Source organism: Suncus etruscus, chromosome 17 (assembly GCF_024139225.1).
Source record: "Suncus etruscus isolate mSunEtr1 chromosome 17, mSunEtr1.pri.cur, whole genome shotgun sequence".
NCBI classification, from domain to species: domain Eukaryota; kingdom Metazoa; phylum Chordata; class Mammalia; order Eulipotyphla; family Soricidae; genus Suncus; species Suncus etruscus.
Window position 1 is genome coordinate 66,597,759 of NC_064864.1, and position 27,301 is coordinate 66,625,059.

The following is a 27,301-nucleotide window of genomic DNA, read 5'->3' on the forward strand; positions in this document are numbered from 1 at the left end:
GGTCAGCTGTACATGCCCTGACTATTCAGCATAAGTGTCATCCAAAGAGTTTCCCCATTTAAACTAATTAATCTCTCATCCGCCAAAAGGGCCTACCTTCTGTCCTCCTCCATCTGTGACCCACTGCATTGATTTTGTATTGTCATCTGTCTCCCGATTGACTATGATTATTGTCATTTAAAAGTGTTGAACAAGCAACCACTCATAGAGGACCAACCATTTGCCAGGAATGGGGTGAGGTTTTATGAAAAAAGAAAGATTAGGGTTTGATTTCTTTCTGAGAGTTCTAAGTCTACTAGAATAGATTTCTTTTCCTACATTATATTTGTTCTCCCAATAAGCTAAGTTTCCCCTTCTTAGACTAAAGAGATGGTACAGTGGGTAGGGCACTGTACTTGTCTTATTTATTAATTTATTTATTTTTGTTTGTGGGCCACCCCAGTGATGCTCAGGGGCTACTCCTGGCTATGTGTTTAGAAATCGCTTCCGGCTCGGGGGACCATATGGGACACTGGGGGATCGAACCACGGTCTGTCTTAGGTTAGTTTGTGCAAGGTAAATGCCCTACCACTTGTCCCACTGCTTCAACCCTTGTACTTGTCTTGCACTCAGCTAACCTGAATTCAATCTCTGGCACCGCAGATGGCTCCTTAAATCACTTTAGGGTTATGCTTGGGCACAGAGCCAAGAGTAAGACCTGAAAAATGGCAGGTGTTGCTGGCAAAACCAAAATCAACCAAACAGAAAAGTTTCCCCTCCTAGAGAGACACACCAGGCAGGGGATATGAGCTAAAATAGTACATAAGAATGAAACGTTTGATATCTCAGCAAGATCACAAAAGAGTGATTATATAGCCACAAAACTGCTCTTACATTTTATTGGCTAGAGCTGAATTTTAGCAACTCATCTCTTGTCTAAGTACGTGGGAAAGATATTCATGTAATGGAGTGACAATGTGCCCTGGTATGAATCAGTTTTGTTACTATGAAAAAGGTGGGTGATGACTGTTGGAAACCACTGAGCTTTCATGGGGACATCAATATTTTATATGGTTATGATCATCTCTAGTGGTCTCCAAAGCTTCTTTTGAACAAGCTTAGGGGTGTGGCTTAGAAGGTTAAGTGCAAGATGAGAAGGAACAGTATTCAGAGTAGTTGCAGTTGAACCACTAGAATCCAATCAATTCATTGTCTTAGTGACAAAGAGAATGCTGGAGTTGTTTTCAGAGAAAACAATTTCTTAAGCTGAGACAGACACGAAGGTGTATGATGCCAAAAATCACCAATAGTTGTGATTCAAGGAATCACATGTATGGGGAGAGAAACAAATGTTTTAGAGAAACTGTACCTGAAAATAAATCCCTGGAGTCAGTCTGCCAAGTGACACGTGAAGGATCTAAGGCAGGGATGGGCACAGCGGAGGCAAAAAGAAGGCCCAGAGAGGATGCCGTCAAGCCAAGTCTACACTACCCAACATTGTCTCAAGAGTAGGGCCTTCTTTTCATCCCATGTTCATGTTCATGTTCATCTCATGAGAAGAGAGGAGTGTTCTTCACACTGGGACATTGTCCTTAAAGGGCTCTTACATCTCACTCATTCTCTCTGTGTCCTTCCAGTTCACCGTATTCATTCATTCATCCCTAAAACTCCCTAGAGCTTTAGTTTTCTTTCCTCAGCTCTGCACTCCCCAGGCCCATGAGGATGCTGGACTTGGAGAGCTGCTTCAAATGAACAGATACAAGGTAGAAAGAAAGAGCCAGTCCACACCTTGACCATCTCCCACCACTGATTTCCCTCAACCCAGTTTCAGCCTCAGCCAGCCTCAGCCAGCCTCAGCCTGGAAGCGGAACCCAGCAGGAGGCGGAACTCGGAATCCCAAGCCCAAGTGCCGGCGGAAATCCCAGCGCGGTGCACGGCGGCGCCCACACGCCGGAAGTGGGTGTTGGCACTTCCGCCCGGGGACGCTGCCTCCGCTTCCTGGTCGCCCGTGGGTGGGTGGCTGCATGGGCTTGGGGGGCCCTGAGTGGCCGCCGCGATGCTCCCCTGCACCGTGAACTTCAAGGTGTCGGCGCGGACGCTCACCGGGGCGCTGCACGCGCACAACCGGACGGCGGTGGACTGGTGAGGCCAGAGGCTCTGCAGACCCGCTGGGCGTCGTTGCAAGCCGAGCGCCAACATGCACCTGCGAGGGGCTCCCCGTGCAGAACCCTGCTGCCTTGCTCGCCTGCTTCCCCTGACAGTGCCCTGCCCACCTTCTCGGGCTCCCCCTACCCCACCCCGTCTTGTCTCTGTGTCTGTCGGGGCAGACAGTCCCTTTCGGGGGGGTCTCTTCCCACCTCACCTGTGCATATCTTTCTCTTTTTTAAAAAATTTTTTTATTATGGTCAAAGTGAATTACAAATCTTTCACAGTAATATTTAAGACACATAGTGATAATGAATGAGGGGCGTCCCACCCACCCCCAGTCCCCAGTGTCATCCTCCCTCCACCCCTGTTCCCAGCATGCATCCCTATATCTCCCTCTTTTACCCCCCAGAATGCTAGTGCAGCTGTCCCCCCCTTTGTACAGCTTGATGTAGATTGGGTATCAACTGTTATCTTTGACTTTGGATTTGGTATTCAAGCCTGATCATTTTTTTTTTATTTTCACCAAATGAACATACGACTGTCAGGTCTTGGTACCATCCATTTCCCCCCCCCCTGCAGTTATGGTGCTGATCAAGGTGATTCCAGTAATGTGGCTCTATTGGGGATATAAGAAAGGCTATGGGATCACCTGTGCATTTCTTTTAGAACGAGACAGCCCCAGAAAGTTTAGCATCAGACATCTAGCTAGCCCCGCCCTTTTGCTAGTAGCTGCCCCAAAAATGGTGTGTGTGTGTGGGGGGGGGGTCAAGCGGGATTGGTACCACTTCTTGAACAGTTTGCCCAGCATTTTGGATCTTCTCTTGGATGCACGGGGCAAATGTCGTGCAGAGAGGCACCCTAGGCCCTTTGTGCATGCCCGGATGGGAAGCTGAGTAATAAGACAAGGTGTATATCCCGGAGGCAAGAGCAGCCTTTATTGACTTGTTTTTGGTTTGGGGGGATTTTTTTGCACTTGCGGGCTGGCATCTCCCTGGCACACCATCCTAGAGTGGGCAGTTAGAAGCATGGCGGGAGGCCAGCAGTTTTAAATTTTTGGGGTTGGAGCGATAGCACAGAGAGGAAGGCATTTGCCTTGCAAGCCGCTGATTCAGGTTCAATCCTTAGCATCTCATATGGTACCCCTGAGCCTTCCAGGAGTGATTTCTGAGCGCAGAGCCAGGAGTAACCCTGAGCGCTGCCACTGGGTGTGGCCCCAAACCAATAAATAAATAAACAAATAAATAAAATAACCAGTTTTTCTACATCTACTGATTGGCACAGGGGTCTACGGTTGGAAAATGATTCTATAGAGCACAGCCTTTGCTTTCTAAAGCCTAATGGCATTTTGATGTATGCCTTGTGTCTTTTTTTTTTAAATCTCAAAAAAAAAAAAAAGAAATTTTAACACATGTTTTAAAATCTAGCTAGACCTTTTATTTAACAGTGAGATGCCAATTAGGACCATGTCTCAGCTTATATTGACTCTCTTTCTTGGTAAAGGAAACATCTTGCTTTGCACCACACTTAAATTGTGACCTTACTGTTTTATTAGGGGCTGGCAAGGTTTGATTGCATATGGATGCCATTCGCTTGTGGTAGTGGTTGATTCCAATACTGCCCAGACGCTGCAAGTTTTAGAAAAACATAAAGCTGATGTCGTCAAGGTAAGTCCAAATCCACTTACTTGTGTCTCTTAAAGTTTCAGAGAGCATTGTAATTCTTCCTAACTCACATGTCAGATATTGATGAGCTTTTTTATATGTTGTGATCTATTTTGGGTGAGCCTAATGTGTATCTGTATACAATGGTGTCTGTCCAGGACAAGCTATTAATACTAGTCTTTAGGTTGTTTAAGCCTGGTGGAAAACATCAATTTTGGTGTTTCCCAAACCAGTCCTTCACTGGTAGATTTTGGGTACAGAGCATGTAGTGAAGGTACAGATGGATGAGAGGAAGTGCCTGCCCTCAGTGTGCTGCGTGAGACTGGATTGGTCTGTGAGAGGAAAGAGGCTTTGGATGTCCCTTAGTTGTAGAGATTCCTGGGATTCACGGGTCTCTCCTGCTCAGCGACCAGTGCAGAGAAGCTACTCAAGGGAGAGCCAGAGTGAGAGGTCTGCAGCCAACAGCAGAAATTTGCAGAAAAATATGTCATGGCCCAAAGATTGATCCTCTGGTAGGAATGAGATGAGGCAGCCAGAGAATACACCTGAGAGGTATAAATTATTTTGCTGTTATTATTTGCTTTGAGGCCACTCTTGACTGTACCGAAACCTACTCTTGCACTCAGGAATCATTCCTGGTGGGCTCTAGGGACCATACGGGGTACCAGGGATCAAACCTGGGTTGTCTGTGTGCAAGGCAAGCATCTTACATGTGATACTTTCTCCAGTCCCTGGGCTTTAAAGCTTTTGGGGGAAGTCTCCCAATGGAGCTCAGGAGTTGGGGCCCCCCTTCACAAATTGTCTTGACAGCCAAGCCAGTTCCTCAGTGTAAGGGCCTGGCCATGTGCAACATGGGCATCCCAGGCCACCCTATGGGAGCTTCAAAGATTTTATTGGCTCCATCAGGAGGTGATGGGGAAGTATGTGATGTAAGGGATTGAACCTAGGGTCAGCCACATGCAAAGGATGTGCCTTAGTCCTCCAGCCCTGTCATGAAAGTTTTCTAAAATTGCAGAGGAACTTTGATTTATACATAGGAGGTTGATATATCACAGTTGTATTTTAGAACTCACTCTGGCAACAGTGGAATAAGTTAGAGAAAGCCAGTTTGGAACAGTCAATGAGGCCTTTTAGGAAAATAAATTTTGGCAGGAAATGCTAAGGGCCTATGGTATTTAGGATCTGTTCAAGAGGTGAACCTGATCACCTTCAGATCGAGCACTTAAAGAAGAAGCAGAGAGGAGGATAACTTCACAGTTATGAGTACCTGAATGAGAGAGTTTTGGTGACAAGATGAATCTAAGACATCTGGAGCAATTACAGTGATGAACATTTAAGGGAGAAGTTGAAGGTCAAGATTTGGTTTTTTGGTCTTGTTTTTAGTAACAACTTGATTAAGCTATCCATACCATAAAACCACCCATGAAGACACTCCCACAGTTTTTGGTATATTCACAGAGTTGGTCAACCATCTCTATAATCCTCCACCCCCCAGAACTTTTGTATCCATTACCCTATTTTTTTCTTTCTTTCTTTCTTTTTTTTTTTTTTTTTTTTTTTTTTTGGGCCACACACTCAGAAATTGCTCCTGGCTCAGGGGACCATATGGGATGCCGGAGATTGAATCGAGGTCCATCCTGGGTTTGCCATGTGCAAGGCAGATGCCCTACAGCTGCACTATTGCTCTGGCCTCCCATTCCCCTATTTCTGTACCTTGAGATTTTCCTATTCTGGACATATCATATAGTGAAATCATGTTCTCTGTGGCTCTTGCGCCTGGCTTCTTAGGCTTGTATGTTCCTAAGTCCATCTATGTTGTAAGCATGTATCATTGCCTTTTTATTGCTGAATAATATTCCACAGCAGGAATCCCTTATATATATTTGCTAATGGGCATTTGTGTATTTCCCACTTTTCCAATATTCAATAAATGAATAATGCTGCTGTGGACATTGTGCCCAAGTTTATGTGTGAACCTGCTTCTCATGTCTTTGGGCTGTATGTCTAGGAGTAGAATCCCTCAAGCAAGTTCTTGCTCTTTGCCTTCCTGAGGAGCTGTGCCATTCTGCATTCTTGCTAGCATGTCAGAGGTTGTGATGTCCCTGCGCTCTCCGTGCGTTGGTCTGTCCTTTTGTTTGTTTGTCTTTGCTGTAATGCTCAGCTCCTGAACTTGCCTATTGCCAAGTTTATCTCCTTTGAGAATCAGTTCCTTCCTTGACTAATTTGAAAATTTTTTTCATTCTGGAATTATAAGAATTCTCTGTTCTGGTTATAGGTGTGTTAGGAGATATTTGATTGAGGTTATTTTATCTCATTTTGTGAGTTGTCATTCACCTTATTATTATTATTATTATTATTTTTGGTGGTGGTGGGAGATGTTGGATTCCAAAATAGTGTTCAGGAGACCTTGGGGCCCCCTCTTGTTGGTTCAGTGCCTGAAGATACATGATGCAAAGGCCCTGTGAGGTTAGGGGCATGGGGGCCACTCCCAGTGTTCAGGAGCATTTGGGCTACATCCAGCAATATGGGGGCTCTAGGGACACAATCAGTGATGCTCGGGGGACCTAGTGGTGCCAAGGATTGAATTTAGATCTGCCAATGTTAGGCAAGTACGTTAATGCTTTTACCAGCTCTCTGGTGTTTATGCTTTTGATGTACAAAGTTTGCTGTACCTTCACTAGTTCCAAAATGCCCAAGGCCCTCACCACTATTTTTAAGCCATTTGAGAGCTAATTTTTTTTCACTCGGTTTCTATTTATTTTTTTGCCTTATTATATAAGGTTGGGCCTCAACTAAAATTGATTGGAATGCTAGTTGGATACTCTTGTTTCTGAGCTTAGGGGGAAAATATTCAGACTTTCGTAAAGTGTAATTTGAAGTCTGATATTAGGTATTGAGTTTTCTGGAGAAAAACATCTTCCTTTATCTTGTGCTGTTTCTAGAGTTTTCACGTGTTTAGATTTAAGGTACTGTGTGTTACTAGATTCCCTTTGCTTGTACAGTTTCCTTTAAACATGTGAGGTTATACTTAGCTCTTGGTTGATTCTCTCAGGATTTTTGTTTGTTTGTTTGTTTTGGGGCCACACCTGGTGATGCTCAGTGGTTACTCCTGTATAATCGTGCAGAAATCACGCCTGGCTTGGGGGACCATATGGGATGCCGGGGAATTGAACCGCTATCTGTCCTAGGTTAGCCGTGTGCAAGGCAAATGCCTTACCGCTTGTGCTACTGCTCCGACCCCTTCTCTCAGTTTTTGTTTAAGGAAATTTTTTATATGCTCCAGGATTTTGCCTTGTGGTACTCAAAAGATAGCGCTTTATTATCTTCCAGCTTGCATAATTTTAAATGAGAAATTGGAAATGTGTGTCTTTGTCTGAGTATGTTTGGTTTCTTTCCCAGTGAATGATGGGGCTGCTTCAAGATTGTCTATTCTTGATTTTAAACAGTTTGGCCCTATATCTAGATGATTTTTAAATACATACACTTTAGACTTATTATATAAATGGAATTTATGCACTGTAAACATAGTCTTTTATGTGCACACTCTGCAGCAGGGGTCTCAAACTCAATTTACCTGGGGCCGCAGGAGGCAAAGTCGGGGTGATCCTTGAGTGCAAAGTCAGTAGTAGTAAGCCTTGAACATTGGGGGGTGTGGCCCAAACAACAAAAACAAAGCAAAACAAAAAAAGATTCCTCTAGGGCAGAGCCACAAAATGTTGTACGGAGGGCCGCAAACGGCCCGTAGGCCGGAGTTTGAGACTCCTGCTCTACAGTTATGCATACACACATAGGAGTTATCAGTTCTTCCTATGTAAATTGTTGGAAATACTGAAATAGTAATTGTTTCTAGAAGTAAGTGGGGTTAGTTGCGTTTCTGTGGTCACAATATATTTGCCATCAGATCAGTATATATCTCAGTATATAACTTATCTTCTCTGTTTCTATTGGAAGAAATCTGTCTTGTGGATTCATTGACATTCAGTTGATGGCCAGCAGCGCTGTGAGCTAGACTGAATGAGGTCTTGCCTTTTTTTCCCCACTGAAAGCACATCTCAGTTTCTTGTACTTAGGAGCATGGGACAGCACGTTGGGACCATGCTTAAGAACCATTTTAAATATGGAATCATCTTAAAAAATAAAAAAGTTATGTTTGCAGCATCAGAGCTCAGCTGCTGTGAGAATGCACATGCCTGTGGGGGGACTCTGGGTTCTCACCACTCTGCAGGTGTCTGGGAATGTTAGGGAAGCACTTTGAGATCCTGGTTTTGTAGATGAAATCACAAGTAGGTTTTCGTGAGTCGGTGACTATACACAGAACCACAGTAGGTGCCAGCAGTGAGGGTCAGCTGTGTTCAGGCCAGAGACAAATCACAGAGGTTCCTGTAGATGTATCCCCTGTGCCATATGCTGGCTGACTTGCAGAACACATACATACACTGGTGCTTTCTGAAGATCAGCAATGCCCTTGGATTCATGCCTGGCATCTGTAACATGTTGCACTCAATCTCTGGTACCAAATCTTCCTGGATGTGGCTGTGTGGACTCCAAAGCATCCCTGATAGCCCTCCTCTCAGCACCACTGAGAGTGACCCCTGTAAAAAAATAAAGGTTTTCAGTTGCTAGAATATGAAGTACACTGTTGTTGGTTTGCTTTTTTTTTTTTCAAAGAAGAGAATAAACTTTTACAACTTTATGAAAGATAGATTTTAGTTAAAATGTGATTTATTTTGTTTTCTGGATTTTTTTAAACCACACCATAATTTAAATGTAAGATCCTTAATACGTTTTTATTTTTTTTTATTTAGCTTCAATTCATATTTTAAAAAAATGTGAAAATGTTTGGCTTTTCAGGATGGAAGCCAGTTTCCTTCTTGTTCATATATACCCATTTTCATGACACAAACTGAGAACATTTCACAAATTCTGGTGTCTCCTGAAAGTTCTGTTCTGTTTCACACTGAGTATGCCTTGACCTGGCTAGTTTCTCCTTGTGTCTAGGTGAAATGGGCCCGGGAAAACTATCACCATAACCTCGGCTCACCATACGCCTTGCGCTTAGCTTCTGCTGATGTCAGTGGAAAGATCATCGTGTGGGATGTTGTCACGGGTCTGGCTCAGTGTGAGATCCAGGAGCATGTCAAGCCCATTCAAGGTGAGCATAGTCTGTGGGTCCCCTTACTCTCAGTGGGAGGTTCTCGCCTCTTCCCAACCAAGTGCTCTGCCTGGCTATGCTGATCCCAAACTGACTTTTCCCCCCTTTTCATTTGTGGGCCACACCTGATAGTGCTCAGGGGTTATTCCTGGTTCTGCATTCAGGAATTACTCCTGAGTAATGATGATGCTTGGGGACTCTATGGGATGCTGGGGATCGAATCCAGGTCAGCAGTGTGCAAGGCAAAATTTCTCTCTAATGTACTATTGCTCCAGCTCCTCAAACTAGCTTTCTTTTTCTCCTCTCAGCATGCTTTTGGATTGTTTTGCTTCCTTGCCAGTTGATTCCTGCCTTGGCTTTGTGTTGGTTTTCTGCATCATCCCCACACAGCTCTTAGGAACAGAATTAACTGCCATGACCTTGTCAGCTAAGCACAATAAAAGGAAATGTGGCGAATCTGCTCATTTGAATTGTTCTTTAGAATTACTTATCATTCGTAAAGATAATCAAATTCTGGCCTTTTCATATACAAATAGAATTTGCCTATTTGTCTAGAATTTGTTAGTATTATTAGCCTATACTCAATATGCTGGTTCGTAGGCCCAAGGCTTTGAGTGAGCTTTCATAATGGAGTGAATTTTTAAAAATGACCGTTAAAAAAGTATTAAGTCCTTACTGTGGACTAAATACTGATCTAGATCCTGATCCTGTTTATCATTGCCAGAAATCGTGAGATTTGGTGAAATCCCCTTCATTGGTTCCATTTATAAAAGGAAGACACAGTTGAGTGGGGTCGGTAATGGTTAGGATGGTCTTGGCTGTTGAATTTTCATTAGCAGTCAGCTCAAATGGTTTGGGATTCTCTTTAAAGTCATCCATCTCTTAAACACATTGAACTTGACATTTTAATCACTAGAGGCTCAAAGAATCATTTTGTCTTTAATGTGAGTTGCTTTTCTTCAGTCTGGATATGCAGATGTGCATGCACCATGCCAGGGCCAAGTCAGGGCATCAGTGTTTTGTGGGAGACAGAAAGAAGGGCCCAGTGAGGACATGCTCGCATTTGCTGAATGCTTTGGATGAGGTTGGTCCTGGCTTTTACCAGGGTGTGTGTGGTCTCTGCAGACCTACAATGGTTGTGGAATCAAGATGCGTCCCGAGACTTGCTGCTTGCCATCCACCCACCCAACTACATCGTGCTCTGGAACGCAGATACTGGCACCAAGCTCTGGAAGAAGAGCTATGCGGACAACATCCTGTCCTTCTCCTTCGATCCTTTCGACCCTTCACATTTAACTCGTGAGTAGCTGTTTCTTTGGAAAGTGGGTTAGAGTCCTTACAGTGGCATCATTCTCTAGACTCAGTTTGAGGGTTAAGACCTGTCTGGGGAGCTCCATTCTTCAGATGCACCGATGGGGCGTCTATGATGGGACCCTAGCTCGGTACATTTTATTTGGAGTGAAGATCTAGCCTGAATTTCTCCAGCTTCTAAATCATAACCCACCACTCCCCCATCATTTGTTAGTATGTTAATAGAAATTTAATTAAATCTAGAATCTGCACCTCTAGTGTGTTGACCCTGTGAATGGAATTAGATTAGCCAGGGAGAGCAGGGCTGTATTAGTCAAATGCCAAACTAATTACATTTGTTTTGATAGGAACATTTCAAGAACTAGAGTCAAGACTTTTATGTAGTCTGTGCTATAGAAAAAATGTCCTTTCTTTAGAAAACAAAATGAAACTACTGCAACAATAACAACAATTTTTTGAGGGCCATAAACAGACCAGGAGCTGAATTTGTCCATGGGTGATTTTCTTTGCAGAACTGGTTTGGACCAGCCAGTGCCACTTTTCATGCTTTTGTGAACAAACAAGGATAAAATCACATTTCTTTCTTTCTTTTTTTTTTTAAATGCCTTTGCAGCAGAATTATTCAGAAAATGTTCTTTGTTGAGTTTTCTTTCGGGTGTTTCCAGTGCTCTGTGGCTGTTTGTCAGGCACAGTTGGTGAAGTGAGATAGATCCTGCCTCCAGGAAATTGATTTTCTAGTTCAAGGGAGCCTGACTGGAAACCATGGTCGAAATGGTTGATAGTGGTGTTTTAAAGGGGAATAGGTGAAAGGGCTGTGTCAGGTGCTTACAGGAAGTGGTCTGAGCTAGGTCCCATGTGACATTTGATCACAACTAGGAACAGGAATTAACTACAAAAAAAAGCTGATTTAGGGGCCAGAGAGATAGCATGGAGGTAAGGTGTTTGCCTTTCATGCAGAAGGTCATTGGTTTGAATCCTGGCATCCCATATGGTCCCCCGAGCCTGCCAGGAATGATTTCTGAGCATGGAGCCAGGAGTAACCCCTGAGTGCTGCTGGGTGTGACCCAAAAACCAAAAAAAAAAAAAAAAAACGCTGATTTACCTGTTTTGAATGACTCGGAATTCTAACTTGTCCAGGGATATTAGACCAATCAGGTCTGTGCGGGTTCCAGGATGCAGCATTGCTAGGACCCTGAGGGACTGGTGGCCATCAGGGTTATCCTGACAGTGCTGGGGGGGGGGGGGCGGGGGAGTATCAGGGCATGCCTGATCACACCCACTGATCCTGAAGCACTTCTAGACCCAGGGATGCTCAGAAATCCATGTGGAGTTTGGGATTGAATCCTGATGCCTCACCCTCTTTGTAGTTATATAATCAAATTTTGGGGACCTCAGGATGCCCTGGGCCACACCTGAAGAAGACAGTTGGCTAGTCACCAGGCTGAGCCTGGACCCTGAAGATGTGTCACATCCCACAGTGCTGACTGGGGGCCACAAGAGCCAGGCCTGCTGATGCTCAGAGGACCATGTGGTGCCGTGAATTTAATTCAGCTCCCTGGGCATGCTCATTTTGTTCCCCTGTCCTCTCAGCTCTTTCCCAGGCCCTTCCTGGCCCCCACATTTGTGGGGCTGTTGAAGGAAGAGAGAGGCAGATAAGTAGGAATTCAAAGAATAATAACTGCTGTACAGATCACATAGTCTAGTCTTCAGACTTCGAAGTTGTCACCTGAATGGATGTGCACAGGATACAGGACTGTGGGAAGATAGTAGGGCTGTAGCCACTGTCAGAGAGGAGGGTCCCCACAGGAAGGGTTCTCAGTTCTGTCCTCTGGCAGGGCAGAGAGGCTTCCAGTTCCCTAGCTGCAGCCTTATTGCTTGTGGGATGCAGCCTCAGTGTGATGCTTTCTGAGCTTTAGTCCACCCACTGCCTTTATTTGACTTGGACCCAGCAGGCTAGAGTTGTTCTAACTTGAATACTTGGTGTTTGCTGGGTTTGAAGCGGCCTCTTTGGCAACAGTTACCCAGGGTCTGTAAGTGTCTGTCTGTTCGGATAACTGAATTTCTCAGTCCCAGTTTTCAGGAATATTATTTTTACAGTCACAATAAAGGGCATAATTTGTATTGCAAAATACGAGGTTGTCTCCTTGGAAATGTGTCTGTTACTTAGTAAGTTTCTCTGTTCGCATCTGCTTTTACTCTTTCTATAGAGAAAAAAAATAAACCCTTTTTGCCCATCTTAAAGTTCTAGCTGATGCTCTAGAAGGAAAAGAAGTTGAATTCAGACAGAATTCAGGGCTCAGGAGCATTGTACAATATTAGTATCAGCAGATCTAGAATTTGACCTTAGCCAAGTGCGATGCACAGACCCTCTTCTCTGGGATTTCTCTCCTCTTAAGAGATTTTTATATTCGGCAGCTTCTTTGTGTGTCATGAAGCTCCAGGATATAATAAGGAAAGATTTTTAATGAAAGTCCATGCGCTGAATTTATTTTCAAGAACAAACATTTGCTCGTTCTGCCAAGAACCTCCCAGTATCTTTTTAATATAAGACATTAATTTCAAATGCTCAGTTGGGGAGGCTGCTGATGAATTTTAATGGGCCACCTGTTTGGCTGCTTCTTGGAGAACATTCCCCTTGCATTATGACTTGCCTTGCACTGCCAGTTCTGCATTATTATTTTTTTTTACCATCTAAATTTTTATTTATTTTTTATTTATTTTTTATTTATGGGGACAAAGATGCAAAGAAAGAGGACAAGGTGAAGTTACAGTGGGAAGACAATCACCCATAAACAGAATTCTCAAAAGAAATCCCTTTGCTGACACCTTAATTTTGAACTTTCAGCCAAAAAAACATTAAGAAAAATAAAACAACAGTTCTGCATTATTAAAATGCCCATTACCGAGCTCTCAATGCCATTGGAATCAAGCTCTGCTTAAGCTTAGTTCAACCTGACTCAGTTTTGTCACTTCTCTCCCCGTCCAGTCCTCACCAGCGAGGGCATCGTGTTCATCTCGGATTTCTCCCCATCCAAGCCTCCTGCTGGCCCTGGGAAGAAAGTTTATATTTCCAGCCCACATTCGAGTCCCGCACACAACAAGCCGGCAGCAGCCACAGGGGCCAAGAAGGCACTGAATAAAGTCAAGATCTTAATCACGCAAGAGAAACCGAGGTGAGCTATATGAGCGCCATTGACTGGCATACTTATCTAACACAGATCTATTTATTGGCTGCTAATTAACAGCATTTTGGGTCACATTCTAAGATAAGTTTTTTTTTTTTCTTCTTAACCTGTGTTTTTCATCTGCTTATACTTGTGTCACACCCAGTGGTCCTCGAGTTACTCCTGGCTCTGCATTCAGGAATCACTCCTAGCATGCTCAGGGGACCATATGGGATACTGGGGATTGAACCTGGGTCCTCCACATGCTAGGCAAATGTCCTATCCACTCTTTTATCACTCTGGGCCTTCTTAATTCTAATTTTGGAAACAAGAATAAATATATATATATATTTTTTTGGTTTTTGGGCCACACCCGGTGACGCTCAGGGGTTACTCCTGGCTATGCGCTCAGAAGTTGCTCCTGGCTTGGGGGACCATATGGGACACCGGGGGATCGAACCGCAGTCCATCCAAGGCTAGCGCAGGCAAGGCAGGCACCTTATCTCTAGCGCCACCGCCCGGCCCCAAGAATAAATATTTTTAAGTGGTCATACCTAGTGGTATTCAGGTTTACTCCTGACTCTGCTCAGTTGAACTGTAGTTGGCTATATGCAAAGTCTTTCCAGACTCTAATTTTGAATTTGTTAGAGTTTTTTGCCTCCTCTTTTAAGAGATTTAGCATCTGATAGCTCCTTTGTTTTCACTAATGCCACACCCCTGATTCCCCACCACTGACTTCTGTAATTTCCTTGTGAAAATGTGAGATGGAGGCTCCAATACAGGGATTGTCACAGACATGAAAACCTAGGACACAAAACCAGATTTTCATTTGAAACATGTCTTCCTGGCCTTTGCCCTGTCCATTAGCAATTGTGCCAGCCTGTCAAGTCTGGGTCCATCTCACTCTAGTGTAGAAGTTTCTCACATAGAGCAGTGTCTTGGGAAGCCTCCGCATGCCCCAGAAGATTCTGAGTTGTTTGCTTAGATTTCATTATTCCAGCCTCTGCCATAGACCTGTGTAGACCTCATTCTGAGTTGTCAGGAAAATACACAAGTCAAGCCTTTGTTACGTTTTCTGCCATGAACAGACAGACAGAGCCTTTGACTAAGGACTTGTTTTCTGCTTTTCAGTGCTGAGTTCATGACACTCAATGATTGCCTTCAGCTGGCCTATCTGCCTTCCAAAAGGAATCACATGCTCCTGCTCTATCCTCGGGAAATTTTGATCCTTGACCTTGAGGTCAATCAGACAGTGGGTGTGATCGCAATAGAACGAACTGGAATTCCCTTTCTGCAGGTATCTAAAGTTTGTATATGGCACCTGCCAAGGTGGATTAGGAATGAGAGAGAAAATCCATTATCTCATCAAAGTTCCCTTTTTCTGTTTTAACTTCATATCCACCTGAAGGAGGACAATGCTACGTTTCCCTGCAATTCTGATTGGGTTAATTTATTAGAATTCCACATTAATATATTAAAATCTATTATATGTCTAATATTAGACTTGTGTATTAGAAATACTCTTGGAAATATTTATTGATATTTATTTTTAGGATTTAATAAATGAAATTTAAAATATTTTAAATCTTGAGGATTATCTTTAACTTTTTATTTTCTTGTATTTTTCCTATATACTCTAAATATGATTTTCTCCAGTATATACTTTCTTAATTTGTAGTTAAACTTTTAAAATAAATACATCATCTATTTAAAGGTAATACCCTGCTTCCAACGTGATGGTATATTTTGCCTACATGAAAATGGCTGTATAACCTTACGTGTTCGAAGATCTTATAGTAATATTTTCACCTCTTCAAATGAGGAACCAGGTCAGTTTGTATTTCAGAATAATGTTAATCACTTGTTCTTGCAAATTATTTTATAAAATTCTATGTGGCAAATAACAGCCACAAACAGAGAAAGTAGAGTGTGATTATCTTATGGGTCCCCAGATGTCTGGGACAAATCTCTCAGTCTTGTAGTAGTGAACAAAGAAAGAGATATTGTTATTCTTCTGATAGTGTCCTTGAACCAGGTAGATAATCCTTCTGTGAATTTACTTTTTAGCACAAGCCCAACTTCATAAACCCTTTTTTACAATTATACATTCTTCCCTTCTCTGCTGTATGAGTTTTCATTTTAAAGTCCCATCACTTCCAGAGCATTCAGCTGTCTTTGAGCAGATAAAAGATGTTTTTGGAATGATGTGCCGAGGAAATGGGAAAGTGACTTTCACAGTGAGTTTAAAACCTAGTTGGGTTTTCTTTAGGCTTATGGGCATCTGCAGGTTATTCTGGTCTGTAATGATCTGTTTATTCCTTAATCATGGGCCGCAATATCATCTGCAAATCCTCTTCCAAATGATTAAAATGGTTTTTAAGGATCTTTTAAAAATAAGCTCTCTTGGTCAGAGTTGCTGTTTTGGCAGTTCAGCTCGGCAGAGACCCACCCTTAAGTGAATTATCCTTATATTACAAAGACAAGAGTAATCATAGGGAGGGAGCTGGTTCTGTGTTGAAGTTCAGTGTCCCTTGAGTTGAGTCTTCTTCATGGAGACAGCAGGAGGGACATGGGGATGGTCACTTCCGTGCTTTGTCAGACCCAGACCCTGTCCAGGAGCTGACCTATGACCTCCGAAGTCAGTGTGATGCCATCAGGGTGACCAAAACTGTGCGGCCCTTCAGCGCCGTGTGCTGCCCTGTCAACGAGAATGCGGCTGCACTCCTGGTGAGCGACGGTAGAGTCATGATCTGGGAGCTCAAGTCTACTGCGTGGGACCGAAGTGCCCGCAGCTGGTAAGCGTATCCCTTGGATGGGGCTGCTTTGCTTCCTCTCTCCTCATTTTCAAATATTTATTTAAAACATTTTTGTTGGTTGGGAAGCATCTCTCACATGGTGCTCAGGCAGCCTACAAGTCTCAGCCAGCTGGGCTGCTCAGGCCCTGGGTGGCCAGGGACCTGGGCCATCCTGGGGCCTCCAGGATTCCTTTAGATGCTCCCAGGACCAGGAGGTGCCAGGATTTAAGCCAGGTGGGTGCGAGGAACCCCCTAATTGAACTGTCTTCTGGCCCTCCTCCCTGGTAAAGTGCCAGAGTCCTGTCAAAATGACACTTTGGTCCAAAAACAATTTGTTGTTTTCATTTGGGGGCCACACTCAGCAGTTCTAGGGCTGATTCCTGGCTCTATGATCAGAGCTCATTCTTGATGGGGCAAGGGTGGGGGACCATAGGTGGTGTCTGGGATGGATCAAAGCCAGGGCAGGCGTGTGAGGCAGATACCCTATCTCTTGTCCTGTCTGTCTAGCCCCAATACAAAAATATTTTTATAGTCTACTTAACTAGATACTGAAGGAATCCAGTACGCCTGCTGCGAAGTGTTTTTATTTATGAGGAAAAGGAAGAGGGAGGGGCTGGAGTTGATGCTTGTCTTTCATGGGGCCAGCCCAGGTTCCATTCTCAGTGCCCTATATGATTACCAGAAGCCATCAGTAATGATTCCTGAGCTCAGAATGAACCCAGAGTACTGCCAGGTATGCTTCCCCTCAGTAAAAGTGGGGAGGACAGATGGATGAATTATGGCTCTTTCTCACGTGAAGTAGCAGCCATTGATCGAAAGTGCCTGGCTTGTGACTGACCCGCAACTGACTGTGACGTGCTGCCATCCTGTTGTGTCTTTGCAGTACCTCTGGCATGTCCCCTCTCTACTCTCCAGTGTCCTTCTGTGGGATCCCTGGGGGCACGCTCCAGAGCAGGCTCCCTGACCTCTCCCTGGACAACATGATCGGTGAGTTTTCCTTCCTTCTCACCTATGCTGTGGAATTCTTTTCAGAGAAAAAAATCCTTTACATAGTCCCTGTTCATAGTTAGCATCAATTCTGGAGGAAAGGAAGAATCAACTCTTTATCTTAAATAAGAGATGTAAAATAAAATACTGACATATAAGAAGATACAGCTGTTTTTCAATTGATCTGTTAGTAGTTGGAATTAGGCAATGTTTCTTCACCAGGGAGGGAAAGAGACAGCAGTTGGGCAGCTCTGGTGATGCCCTAATTCGCCCGGCTTCATACCCATTGGCTTCCTGGACTCAAGATGAAATACATCCTTCGCCCCTCCCTCCCTCCCTCCCTCCCTCCCTCCCTCCCTCCCTCCCTCCCTTCCTTCCTCCCTCCCGTCCTTTCCTCCCTCCCTCCCGTCCTTTCCTCCCTCCCTCCCGTCCTTTCCTCCCTCCCTCCCGTCCTTTCCTCCCTCCCTCCCGTCCTTTCCTCCCTCCCTCCCTCCCTCCCTCCCTCCCTCCCTCCCTTCCTTCCTTCCTTCCTTCCTTCCTTCCTTCCTTCCTTCCTTCCTTCCTTCCTTCCTTCCTTCCTTCCTTCCTTCCTTCCTTCCTTCCTTCCTGTTGCCAACTCAGTCCTCAAGTCTTGCTGTGTTTTAATCTCTCAAACTAGTTTGATGTAAACCTTCTTTGCAGTTCCTAGTAATTCACAGCTGCATTGGAATTCTTCATTCTCATCTGATGCCTCTGATGGGGTCAGAGAGATAACACAGGACCGAAGGTAGTTCACAATGGTTCGAATCCCACCATCTCATAGGGTCCCTCGTGCCTGCCAGGAGCGATTTCTGAGCACAGAGCCAGGAGTAACCCCTGAGCGCCGCTGGGTGTGGTCCAAAAACAAAACAAAAAACAAAACTCCACAAGGGTAGAAAGGTTTTAGACTTAGCTTCATATTTTCAGCACTCAGCTCTGGTTCTTTGAGCATTTGAGATGTAGCGCTTGTGTAGTAGGTATTTATCCAAGGCCCATAGTAACTGAGCAATAGCAGAAAATGGTATTTTGACTTTTTGATAAAACACTTTTTATTTTTATGTGGGAGATGCTTCAAACTAATATTTGAAGATAAAATATGGCATCAAGTTATCTTGTCAAGTCAGTGTATCTAAAAGGAAACACGTGAGGATTTGTAATTTCACCTGTTACACAGCTAGAAATCTTAAGAATTTGTAAATATGCCAGGCAATTTTTGACTCCCAGCTCTTTAAAATTGTGGCGGTGGTTTACGAAGAATTTTCTGTTACTTCATAATGTAATCGAAAATATATACAAAAATATTTTGTGTGTGCGTGTGGTAGGTGATAGGTTTTTGATGTTAGAGCATTCTAGTATTAATCATCTTATTCAGAAATGGTATTTATTGGATACTTAGTCTTATAAATGCACAATAGAATTTCTTCACCCTACGAGGTAGGCAATATTATTTTCACTGTATGTATGTGAAATGGGAATTTTTGAAAACTGCCCTGAACCACCCAGCTAGTAAGAGAAGGAACCAGAAGACCCCCAGGCAGCCCATTCTGAGCCTAGTCCTGGCCGTGGCCTGGTGCCCTCAATTCCCCAAGAACACAGACTGGACCCACCCTCAGCCCCCTGAGAACAGGCCAGATCTACCGTCAGTCCCCCAAAAAACATAGGCCAGACCCACCTGCAGTCCCCTCAGAACAAGCCAGACCCACCCTCAGCCCCCCAGAATATAGACCAGATCCATCCTCAGCCCCTCCGAGAACAGGCCAGACCCAGTCTCCAGTCCTGCCCATGGTGTGATGCTTTTATGTCCCTTGACACTTTCATATTTAACTTTCTCTCTCTTCATCTTTTAGACATAAATTTATTTGAGGAATTTGACTTGACAAATAATCATGCCATCAATAAAACAATTTTTTGAGTTAATTGACCCTATCTGCAACTTAATATAAAATACTATAGTAAAATATTACATACACACATGCACAGGGCCAATCAGTAACATGAAGCCCGCGGGAACTCTAAACTTTAAGCTGCTTAGGTAGCTAAGTGAGATAAATTGCCTTTTTTGGTGTATGTGAAGTAAAATAGTTTTCAGTGAAAGAGATTTACTTAGCAAAGTGAAGTGTGAGAGGAGAGAGACAGACAGAGACAGGGGCTGGGAGACCTGTGTAGGAGAGAACACTTTTCTATATAGTAGAAAAATGCATATTTCATTTTTTTTAAAAAAGACAAGGATATGGGTTATAAGGCAATTCGTGATAATATAGTTAATTTAAAAGTATCAAATAAATAAAGCTTTGTTACTTAGAACCATTTTAATTAAAACTTGTAATTATAATTTTCATTTGAAGTTTTCTGTGTGTTTAGTGATCATTGAAAGCAATTGCATTAAGTAGAGAGGCTTGATTTGTAGTCATCGGGTAAAGTCCGTGGCTTGCGCTAATAGCTCGTTTGCTCAGCCTCCTGAACTCCTCTGAGGAAAGCTGCTTGGAGAAAAATCTGGAAGTTGATTCCCAGGAATCAACTGTTAGACTTTGTTCGTTGGGATTTGTAGCCACTATCTGGCTAATTCCTCCCAGATCATAAAAGTTCATGATAATTGGTGGTCATTTTTCAGTACATTTCAACAGATTTAAAAATAAAGCTGTTAAAACAGCTATGCAGCCTTTCAAGATTACCGCCAGAGGCAGCCACATTTTGTGATGGTTTCTCTTTTCCCAGTCACAGCTTGTGGGCATGTTCATAGATCTACTGGCCCGCAAGTTCTGTGTTTTACAACTTAATTCAGTGTTGAGAAATGACGGGAAGAAGAAAATGAATTCTTTCCTAGTGCATAGTCTTGTCTCTCCTGGACTTTACACATACTTATTTAGTTACAAGAGTTTTTGCAGGGGTCATTTTTTGTTATAGTTTGATATTTCATAAGCTTAAATAAAAATGTCAGATCTAAGAAAGCCACTTCAGATAGTCATTGAGACGAACACTTGTGTGTCCAGTAATTAACCCCTATTTTGAATCAACTTGATGTGGCTTGACCAAGGACAGGTGAAGGGCTCCTACCTGTTACCTGGGGTCTGCTCTCCAGACTCTGCTGCCTTCTTTGACCCTTCTGGGGACACATAGCAGGAGTCCAGGATTAAAGAGTGTCCCTGAGGATAGAGACCCATGCCTGACCCACCTGCTCCTTGAGCCATAATGATGTCACTGGCTTGAGTCCTGTGGGCTGCCTGGGAGCTCCATGTGTTACCCCAGGGCCCAAAGACAGTTTTTTCTTTAAGCCTTAGCTGTTCTTTGCAGCTTTCCAGGTCATAATGTGTTGTGATGAAGGTCACTGGGTTTGTGTTCTTTTCTCTTTGTAAATCAGGGCAGAGTGCAGTTGCGGGGGACGAGCACCCCAAAAGCCCTGTCCTACAGGAGGTTCAGCTCAAGTTCCTGCTCACTGGGTTGCTCTCAGGATTGCCACCGCCACAGTTTGCCATCCGGATGTGCCCACCACTGACCACCAAAAACATCAAGATGTACCAGCCGCTGCTCGCTGTGGGTGAGGAGCAATTTTATTTTGGCTTTTGTGCCAGTCACCTGTCTGCTGAGATGTATCTGCTGGTTCCTAGGGCAGCTTGCCCTCTCTTCAAGTGTGCTCTCAAGAAAATTTTGTAAAGACTCGTTTTAGGGGCCAGAGATAGTGCAGTGCATTTTCCTTGAACATTGTGGGCTGGGACACTCCCCTGAAGCCCTAATGGCCCCCCAGAGCCCTGTCAGGAATGACTACAGAGCTAGGAATAATCCTGAGCACAGCTGGGTGTGGCTTGAACCACCCCTGTCATCCATCTGGTTTTTTATATCTTTGTAATCATAGTGAAGGTCATCCCCAACCCCCAAAGCAGCATCTCTAGTTTGCCTCTGACATGCCAAGTGTGTTCAGGCCCACGTTTACAGCAATGTAGATCCATGCTTCATTTTTGCTTTAGAACTAGAACTAGAGCTTTGTGTTCAACTTCCTAGGGAGGTTAAGATAGAATTTGTTGTATGTTTGTATGTTTGTTCTATATACATATATATATATATAATATACATATACTATCAGTTTACCTTATTTTTCAGGTTATTGTGAAGCACCTAAAAGGGAAAAAATAGAAAAAGAAAAATAGGGTGGGAAGAAAACTGGGGACATTGTTAGAGGGAAGTAGACACAGGTGAAGGAGAGGGATGGGTGTTGGAACATTGAACTCAGTCAGGAACAACTTTGTAACTTTGTAAACATGGTGATTATAAAAAATAACTTTTGTCCCTCTCAGAAAATTGTTTCTGTGAATAGCACAGTCCTTGGAGCTAACTTGGTTGTGAAGTTCCCACTGTAAGATGCCTGGTTCTGGCTTGTGGTGAGCAGAAAGACACTGTTGAGTTGGGTCTGACCGAGTGAGGCAGAGTCTGACAGAAGGGCCTGGTCGACATCAGGGCCATCTGTCTGCCTTGGTCACAGGAACATCTCTGTGGGTCAGATCACCCCATGGTCATAAGGACATCCATATAGGTCATATCCCTGTGTGGAAAAGCTGTGCATGATTCAGCTTAGTCAAAACTCAGGGCACATAGGAAGAATTTGACAAAGAAGATCTATTCAGAGAAATGTTTTAGTAATTCTTTGTTTTTATTTTTTTTTGTGGGGGTACCCACCTGTCGATACTCAGGGGTTACTCCTGGCTCTGCACTCAGGGACTACTCCTGGTGGGATGAAGGCACAGGCTGCATATGGGGTGCTAGGTGGGCCATGTGATGGGCACGTGCCTCCCTGCCTTGATTTACCATCTTGCTCACCTTTAGAAGAAGCCCATTTTACCAAGCCAGTTGACATGTCTGGTGGAAATATGCCTGTGGCCTTTGAAGCTCAGTTTCAGCCTCCTTTTTAACTACAGTTAAGATAGACAGATGCACACTTCGAAAAACAGAAACTTACCACTGCCACAAAGCTTGGATCCCCATGAATGTTATGAATCGAAAATTTTGGGTGCCGTTTTTATCACATCACCTCCAAACCTGTCTTCTCTCCCCTCCTGTAGGCACAAGTAATGGCTCAGTGCTGGTATACCACCTCATTAGCGGCCTGCTGCATAAGGAGCTCAGTGTGCACTCGTGCGAGGTCAGGTGGGTGTCCCTATCCATCCCTGGGCCAGACCAGCCTTCTGGTCTCAGGCTGCTGCAGGGCCCTAGAGTCAGAGATGCTGGCTTGTTCCTGTGTCTGTTCTCCAGGCCCCTTGGAGCTGCTCGGGTGCTTGGCAGGGCTCTTTGGCTTCTCCCACAGTTGCTGATCCTGGGTCCTTCTCTTGTGGCCTGGTGTTTCTCAGCAATCCTCCTGCAGTCTCCAAGAATTGGAGTTCTTGTTCCTATTAGGAGTCCCAAGTAGGACCTTCTCATTTCGCACATGCTCCATTTCTTCATGATTGCTTGGTCAAAGCACCCCCAGAAAAGGACCCAAACTGAGCCCTTGCTCTTATACTTTGTGCTTGGTTACACCCATGTGCTTAGGAGGAAGACAGCAACATAGTGTCTGTGTTTTGTGTTCCCTTATGAAATGGGCCCATGGTCACTCTGAAAGATTCTGCTCTGCTTGTCCTATAACTGTAGAGCTAGGGCTCAGCAGCCAGGTGCTTGGTCACCACTTTCCTGCCAGTGCTCTGGCAGCCTCTGTGTGAATGACCTTTTGGGTACATGCTCTCAGTAGCTGCAGTTTTCGACTGAGAAAGGGCTGCCATCAAAGTCTCGAAGTCCTGATGGGGCATGCCCCGTGATCCCTCTGTGCTAGCTCTCCATTCTTTGAAGGTGCAGCCCAGTTGACTGTTTGCCCACACATTGGATGTGCCCTTCTGGAACCTAAGGGGTGGTTACATCTCAGTAGGAATCATTAGGCCTTTAGATGTGTGGCTGGGACCATCTTTTTCTTTCTCCTTGCCCCTGCTGTCTTTTTTTCCCCTTTTTTTCCTGCCTGCATTCCTCTGGATGTGTCTTTCAGGTCCAGCCTTTGTTTGTAGTTTCCTCGTATATCTACAAACTGTCCATTGCAACGCCATCTAACCTGTCTTTGGTTGCGAGAAGTGTATTTAGAACCACTGTGCAGCATGTGCTATTTTGCAGGCTCGTCTGTACCTCTAGGCAGTAGACACCCCCACTGTTCCCAGTTCACAGAGGGAGAAACTGAGTCCCATTACAAAAATTAAGTCTGGGCATTCCAGGCTCTTGAAGTAAACCTTCACGATGACTGTACATGCTAAGTCAGCTGAAACTGCACATGCGCACACTGGGACTGTCTGACTGAAGTAGAGGCTATCCCTAAGGCATCCTGAGACTTGGGACAGTCAGACTAAAGTCTACTGAAGGCTGTCCCTGAGGCATGCTGAGAGTTAGCTGCATGCTTCTGGAGTGAGAGTTTTCAGCAAAAGTACCAATTTATGCTTATTTCATTTCTCATTACAGAGGCATTGAATGGACGAGCTTGACTGGGTTTCTATCCTTTGCAACATCAACGCCCAACAACATGGGATTAGTGAGAAATGAGCTTCAGCTGGTTGACCTTCCAACAGGTCCGTGCCTTTGGACTGAAAACTTGGATGGTTGTGAGAGTCAAAAATGTGATGGATCAAACATGCACTGAGTTTCTTTCACCTTAGTTTCTGATGTTCTGTGCTTACACGCTTGTTTTTCTGTTCTATCATAATTACCCTCAAAAAGATTCAGGGTCATGTGTGTAGAAATTTAAAACCTGACCATCAGAGCTCCACTTAACTGGGCCTTGTTGCCAGAAGCGTGATAAGTACCACTGTGCTGCTTGTGCCATTTTGTGGACTCAGCTGCCCTTGTAGGCTGCTCACTGCTCCTTGTTCACAGAGGTTTACTGTTACTGTATCGCTTTAAGTAGGCCAGTTGTTTCATATGGAGATACTTGCTTTACCAGAACTGTATAACAACTTTGAGAAGTTGGTGTTTTCAAATACCTAAAGCTAAGTTTTTTTAAAGAAACCACAGAAGGTCTTCAAGATACTTTGTAAAAATGGAGAGAAAGCTATCTTTTCTCTAAAATAGAAAACTGCAAATGAAATCCAGATCGAAGTGGTAGCACAGTGGGTAGGTCGTTTGCCATGCATGTAGCTGTCCCGGGTTCAATCCCCAGTATTCGATATGGTCCCCTGAGTCTGTCAGGAGTGATTTCTGAGTACTTTTTTTATGTACTGTTTCTTATTTTTAATATTTGCAATTAAAGGTCGGAGTGTTGCTTTCCGGGGTGAACGAGGCAGCGACGAGTCACCCATCGAAATGATCAAAGTGTCTCATTTAAAGTAAGTACCAACATGGGCATAGCTGCAGTGTTATCAGAATGGACTCTCCAAAGTTTTATTTCATTTATTTATTTGGGGCTGGGGCCACACCTGAGAGTGCTCAGGTACTATTCTGGCTCTTGCCTGTACAAGAACTCCTGGTTGAATGATGGGTGTGTATGCCCTTGTAGGCTGCTCACTGCTCCTCAGAGCACCTCAGAGCTTTATCTTTTTTCTATCTTTCTGTCTTTCTATTGTTCATCCTGATGACTCAGTGATCTTTTACATGGTCTATGTTTAGAATGGGTCATTACATGTTTCTGATTGAGAGCTTTTGGACTACTTTATGTGAAAATTTTTTTTCAAAAGCAGGTTTATTGAGAAATTTGATTTGTTTTAGGCAATATTTGGCCATTGTATTCAAAGATAAACCCCTGGAGTTATGGGATGTTAGAACGTGTACCATTCTTCGAGAAATGTCCAAAAACTTCCCTGCCATAACTGCTTTGGTAAGTTTCAGTTTAAGATGGAGCAGTCTGATAGGGTGTCTGTCTATGAGCACAGTCTGTTGGCATGTCTTGTATTTCTGTGGGCATTTTGTTTGTTAGTGTGCCTGTCCGTGAGCACAGTCTACTATTGTGTCTGTCCATGGAGCACAAAGTCTGCTTTAGCTTGAATCAGAAACATTTCAGCTTTTGTTTTCGTCTTTAAAATTGTATGCTCGGGGCCAGAACTATAGCACAGTGTGGTAGGTGTTTGCCTTGCAGGTGGCCAACCTGGGTTCACTCTCTGACATCCCTTATGGTTTCTCAAGCCCACCAGGAATGATTCCTGAGCATAGAGCCAGGAGTAAATCCTGAATACTGATGGGTTTGGCCCAAACAAAACAAAAACAAACCAAAAGTAGTTTTTGGGCCAAAGTAATAGCACAGTGGGTAGGGTGTTTGCATTGCACTTGCCTAACAGGTTCGATCCCCAGCATCCCATATGGTAATTTCTGAGCACAGAGCTAGGAGTAACCCCTGAGTGCCGTTGGGTATGATCAGAAAACAAAAACAAACAAAAAACAAAAATGTGTACTCAGAGGAGACAATTCAAATAAGTGGAAGTGATCACTCTTATTTTCTTGGATAGGTGAAAGCTAATTAAAATTTTGTTTTGCTATTTTGAGGAACATGATGATCCTCTTAGCCCATGTAGCTGGGGTTGTTTGGAGAGAGGGTCTGGGGGACCATCCTTGAATGTCTCAGTTTCTGGCATCAGGAGCTCAGCTCTTTGGGAAATTCACCCTTAAACTCTTCAACATTTGGCCCTGAGTAAAGGCATAGGTGGAAGGAGGTAGAAATGTATCATCAAGCTCTGAGCATTATGCAGTCTTCCCATCTCTCTGCATGTCAGCAAAACTTAGGGCACACTGGGGGTGTCCCAGGTGGTGCTGCGGGGTGGGAGGCTGGAGAGCCATGGCCCAGAAGGCTCTGTGCTTGTCACACAGGAATGGTCGCCTTCACACAATCTGAAGAGCCTGAAAAAGAAGCAGCTGGCTACACGCGAGGCCATGGCCCGCCAGACTGTGGTCTCGGACACAGAGCAGAGTGCGGTGGAGTCATCCGTGATCAGGTGTGGTGGCTCTGGGCCCTGGTTGGAGATGGCCCTGTGCTTCCCCAGTGGGACCCCACAGCAAGTGCTCTCTGCCTCTGCACAGATGGCATTGGGGGTGTCATTGCATGCTTGGACTGCTCAAGTGCTTGATCCAGCTCCGTATTTCTCCATGTAGCCAGTTCCTGCACCTGTAGACCATGTCCACGGGTCATTTCCATGGGTCACCCCGTGGCCCTGTGGCCCTGCACTTTCACTTCCTCTTCCATTTGGCCAGTAGATCATCCAGGCTCTATCCCTGCCCCTTCCTTACCTCCTAGGATTTCCTCATCACCCTTGGGATTGTCCATATTCCTGAGTGTGACTGTCAGGAGTAATTGGTGTTTTTCTATTCTTCGTGGAAAGAGTATTTTCATCCCAAAAGGGTTTTGAATCTCCTATGAATGTGTTTTGGGTGTTTTGGGACATTAGCTTTGGGTGCCAGTCGAGGGGACAGAAACTTCTCACTATTACCTGCTTTCCTGCCCCAAAGTTTGTTACAGGAGGCGGAAAGTAAGTCGGAGCTGAGCCAGAACATCTCTGCCCGGGAGCACTTCGTGTTCACTGACAATGATGGCCAAGTGTATCACCTGACAGTAGAGGGGAATTCGGTCAGAGACAGTGCCCGAATACCGCCTGACGTGAGTTTCCTGGGGGCTCAGTGCGGACTCTGGATGCAGGAGCCCCGGGCTCTGTCTCTGCCACCTTGGGGTTCCCCGGCCCAAACACACAACATATGGAGTTCTATCTCCTATCCTAAAATTCTCTCTCTTTCTCTCTGCCTCTCTCTCTCTGTCTCTCTCTCCCCATCTCCCCCCCCCTCGGGGTTCCCCCAGCCCAAACACACAACATATGGAGTTCTACCTCTCATCCTAAAATTCTCTCTCTCTCCTCCTCCCCCCTCCCCCCAGTTGTGGTCCGCAAACGAAAACCAAACTGAAATTAGTTCTTCTTAGATTTGGTTGGTTTCATATCTAGTGAAGCTCAGGGTATCCTTCCTCACCTTTTTTTAACAGAACACAGGGGTTTCTCATGGAATAGACCTGTTTGTTATTTCATTGAGCAATATTTAGAGATGAGCTTTCTGGAAAAGTTTTACCCCTAAATTTTTCCCCTGGGTTTTCTTGAAGGTCTTACTTACACTCTCTGG

At 44.4% G+C, this 27,301-nt stretch overlaps 1 protein-coding gene across 2 annotated transcripts in view; it reads left to right on the plus strand.

Annotated features, from left to right (window-relative positions):
• The first annotated feature begins 2,018 nt into the window (after positions 1-2,018).
• WDR11 (WD repeat domain 11) overlaps positions 2,019-27,301 on the plus strand; it is a 33,918-nt gene continuing 8,635 nt past the window's right edge. The window contains exons 1-16 of one of the 2 annotated variants that reach the window (XM_049764405.1): positions 2,019-2,121; positions 3,680-3,791; positions 8,787-8,940; positions 10,066-10,239; positions 13,238-13,424; positions 14,547-14,712; positions 15,130-15,244; positions 16,015-16,210; positions 17,094-17,197; positions 20,574-20,750; positions 22,267-22,351; positions 23,678-23,784; positions 24,462-24,537; positions 24,917-25,025; positions 26,009-26,133; positions 26,645-26,792. In XM_049764405.1, the coding sequence (XP_049620362.1) occupies positions 2,036-2,121; positions 3,680-3,791; positions 8,787-8,940; positions 10,066-10,239; positions 13,238-13,424; positions 14,547-14,712; positions 15,130-15,244; positions 16,015-16,210; positions 17,094-17,197; positions 20,574-20,750; positions 22,267-22,351; positions 23,678-23,784; positions 24,462-24,537; positions 24,917-25,025; positions 26,009-26,133; positions 26,645-26,792 (2,121 nt within the window). In that variant the 5' untranslated portion in view covers positions 2,019-2,035. The remainder of the gene's footprint in view (positions 2,122-3,679; positions 3,792-8,786; positions 8,941-10,065; positions 10,240-13,237; positions 13,425-14,546; positions 14,713-15,129; positions 15,245-16,014; positions 16,211-17,093; positions 17,198-20,573; positions 20,751-22,266; positions 22,352-23,677; positions 23,785-24,461; positions 24,538-24,916; positions 25,026-26,008; positions 26,134-26,644; positions 26,793-27,301) is intronic. The other variant, XM_049764406.1, reaches the window with a different exon arrangement.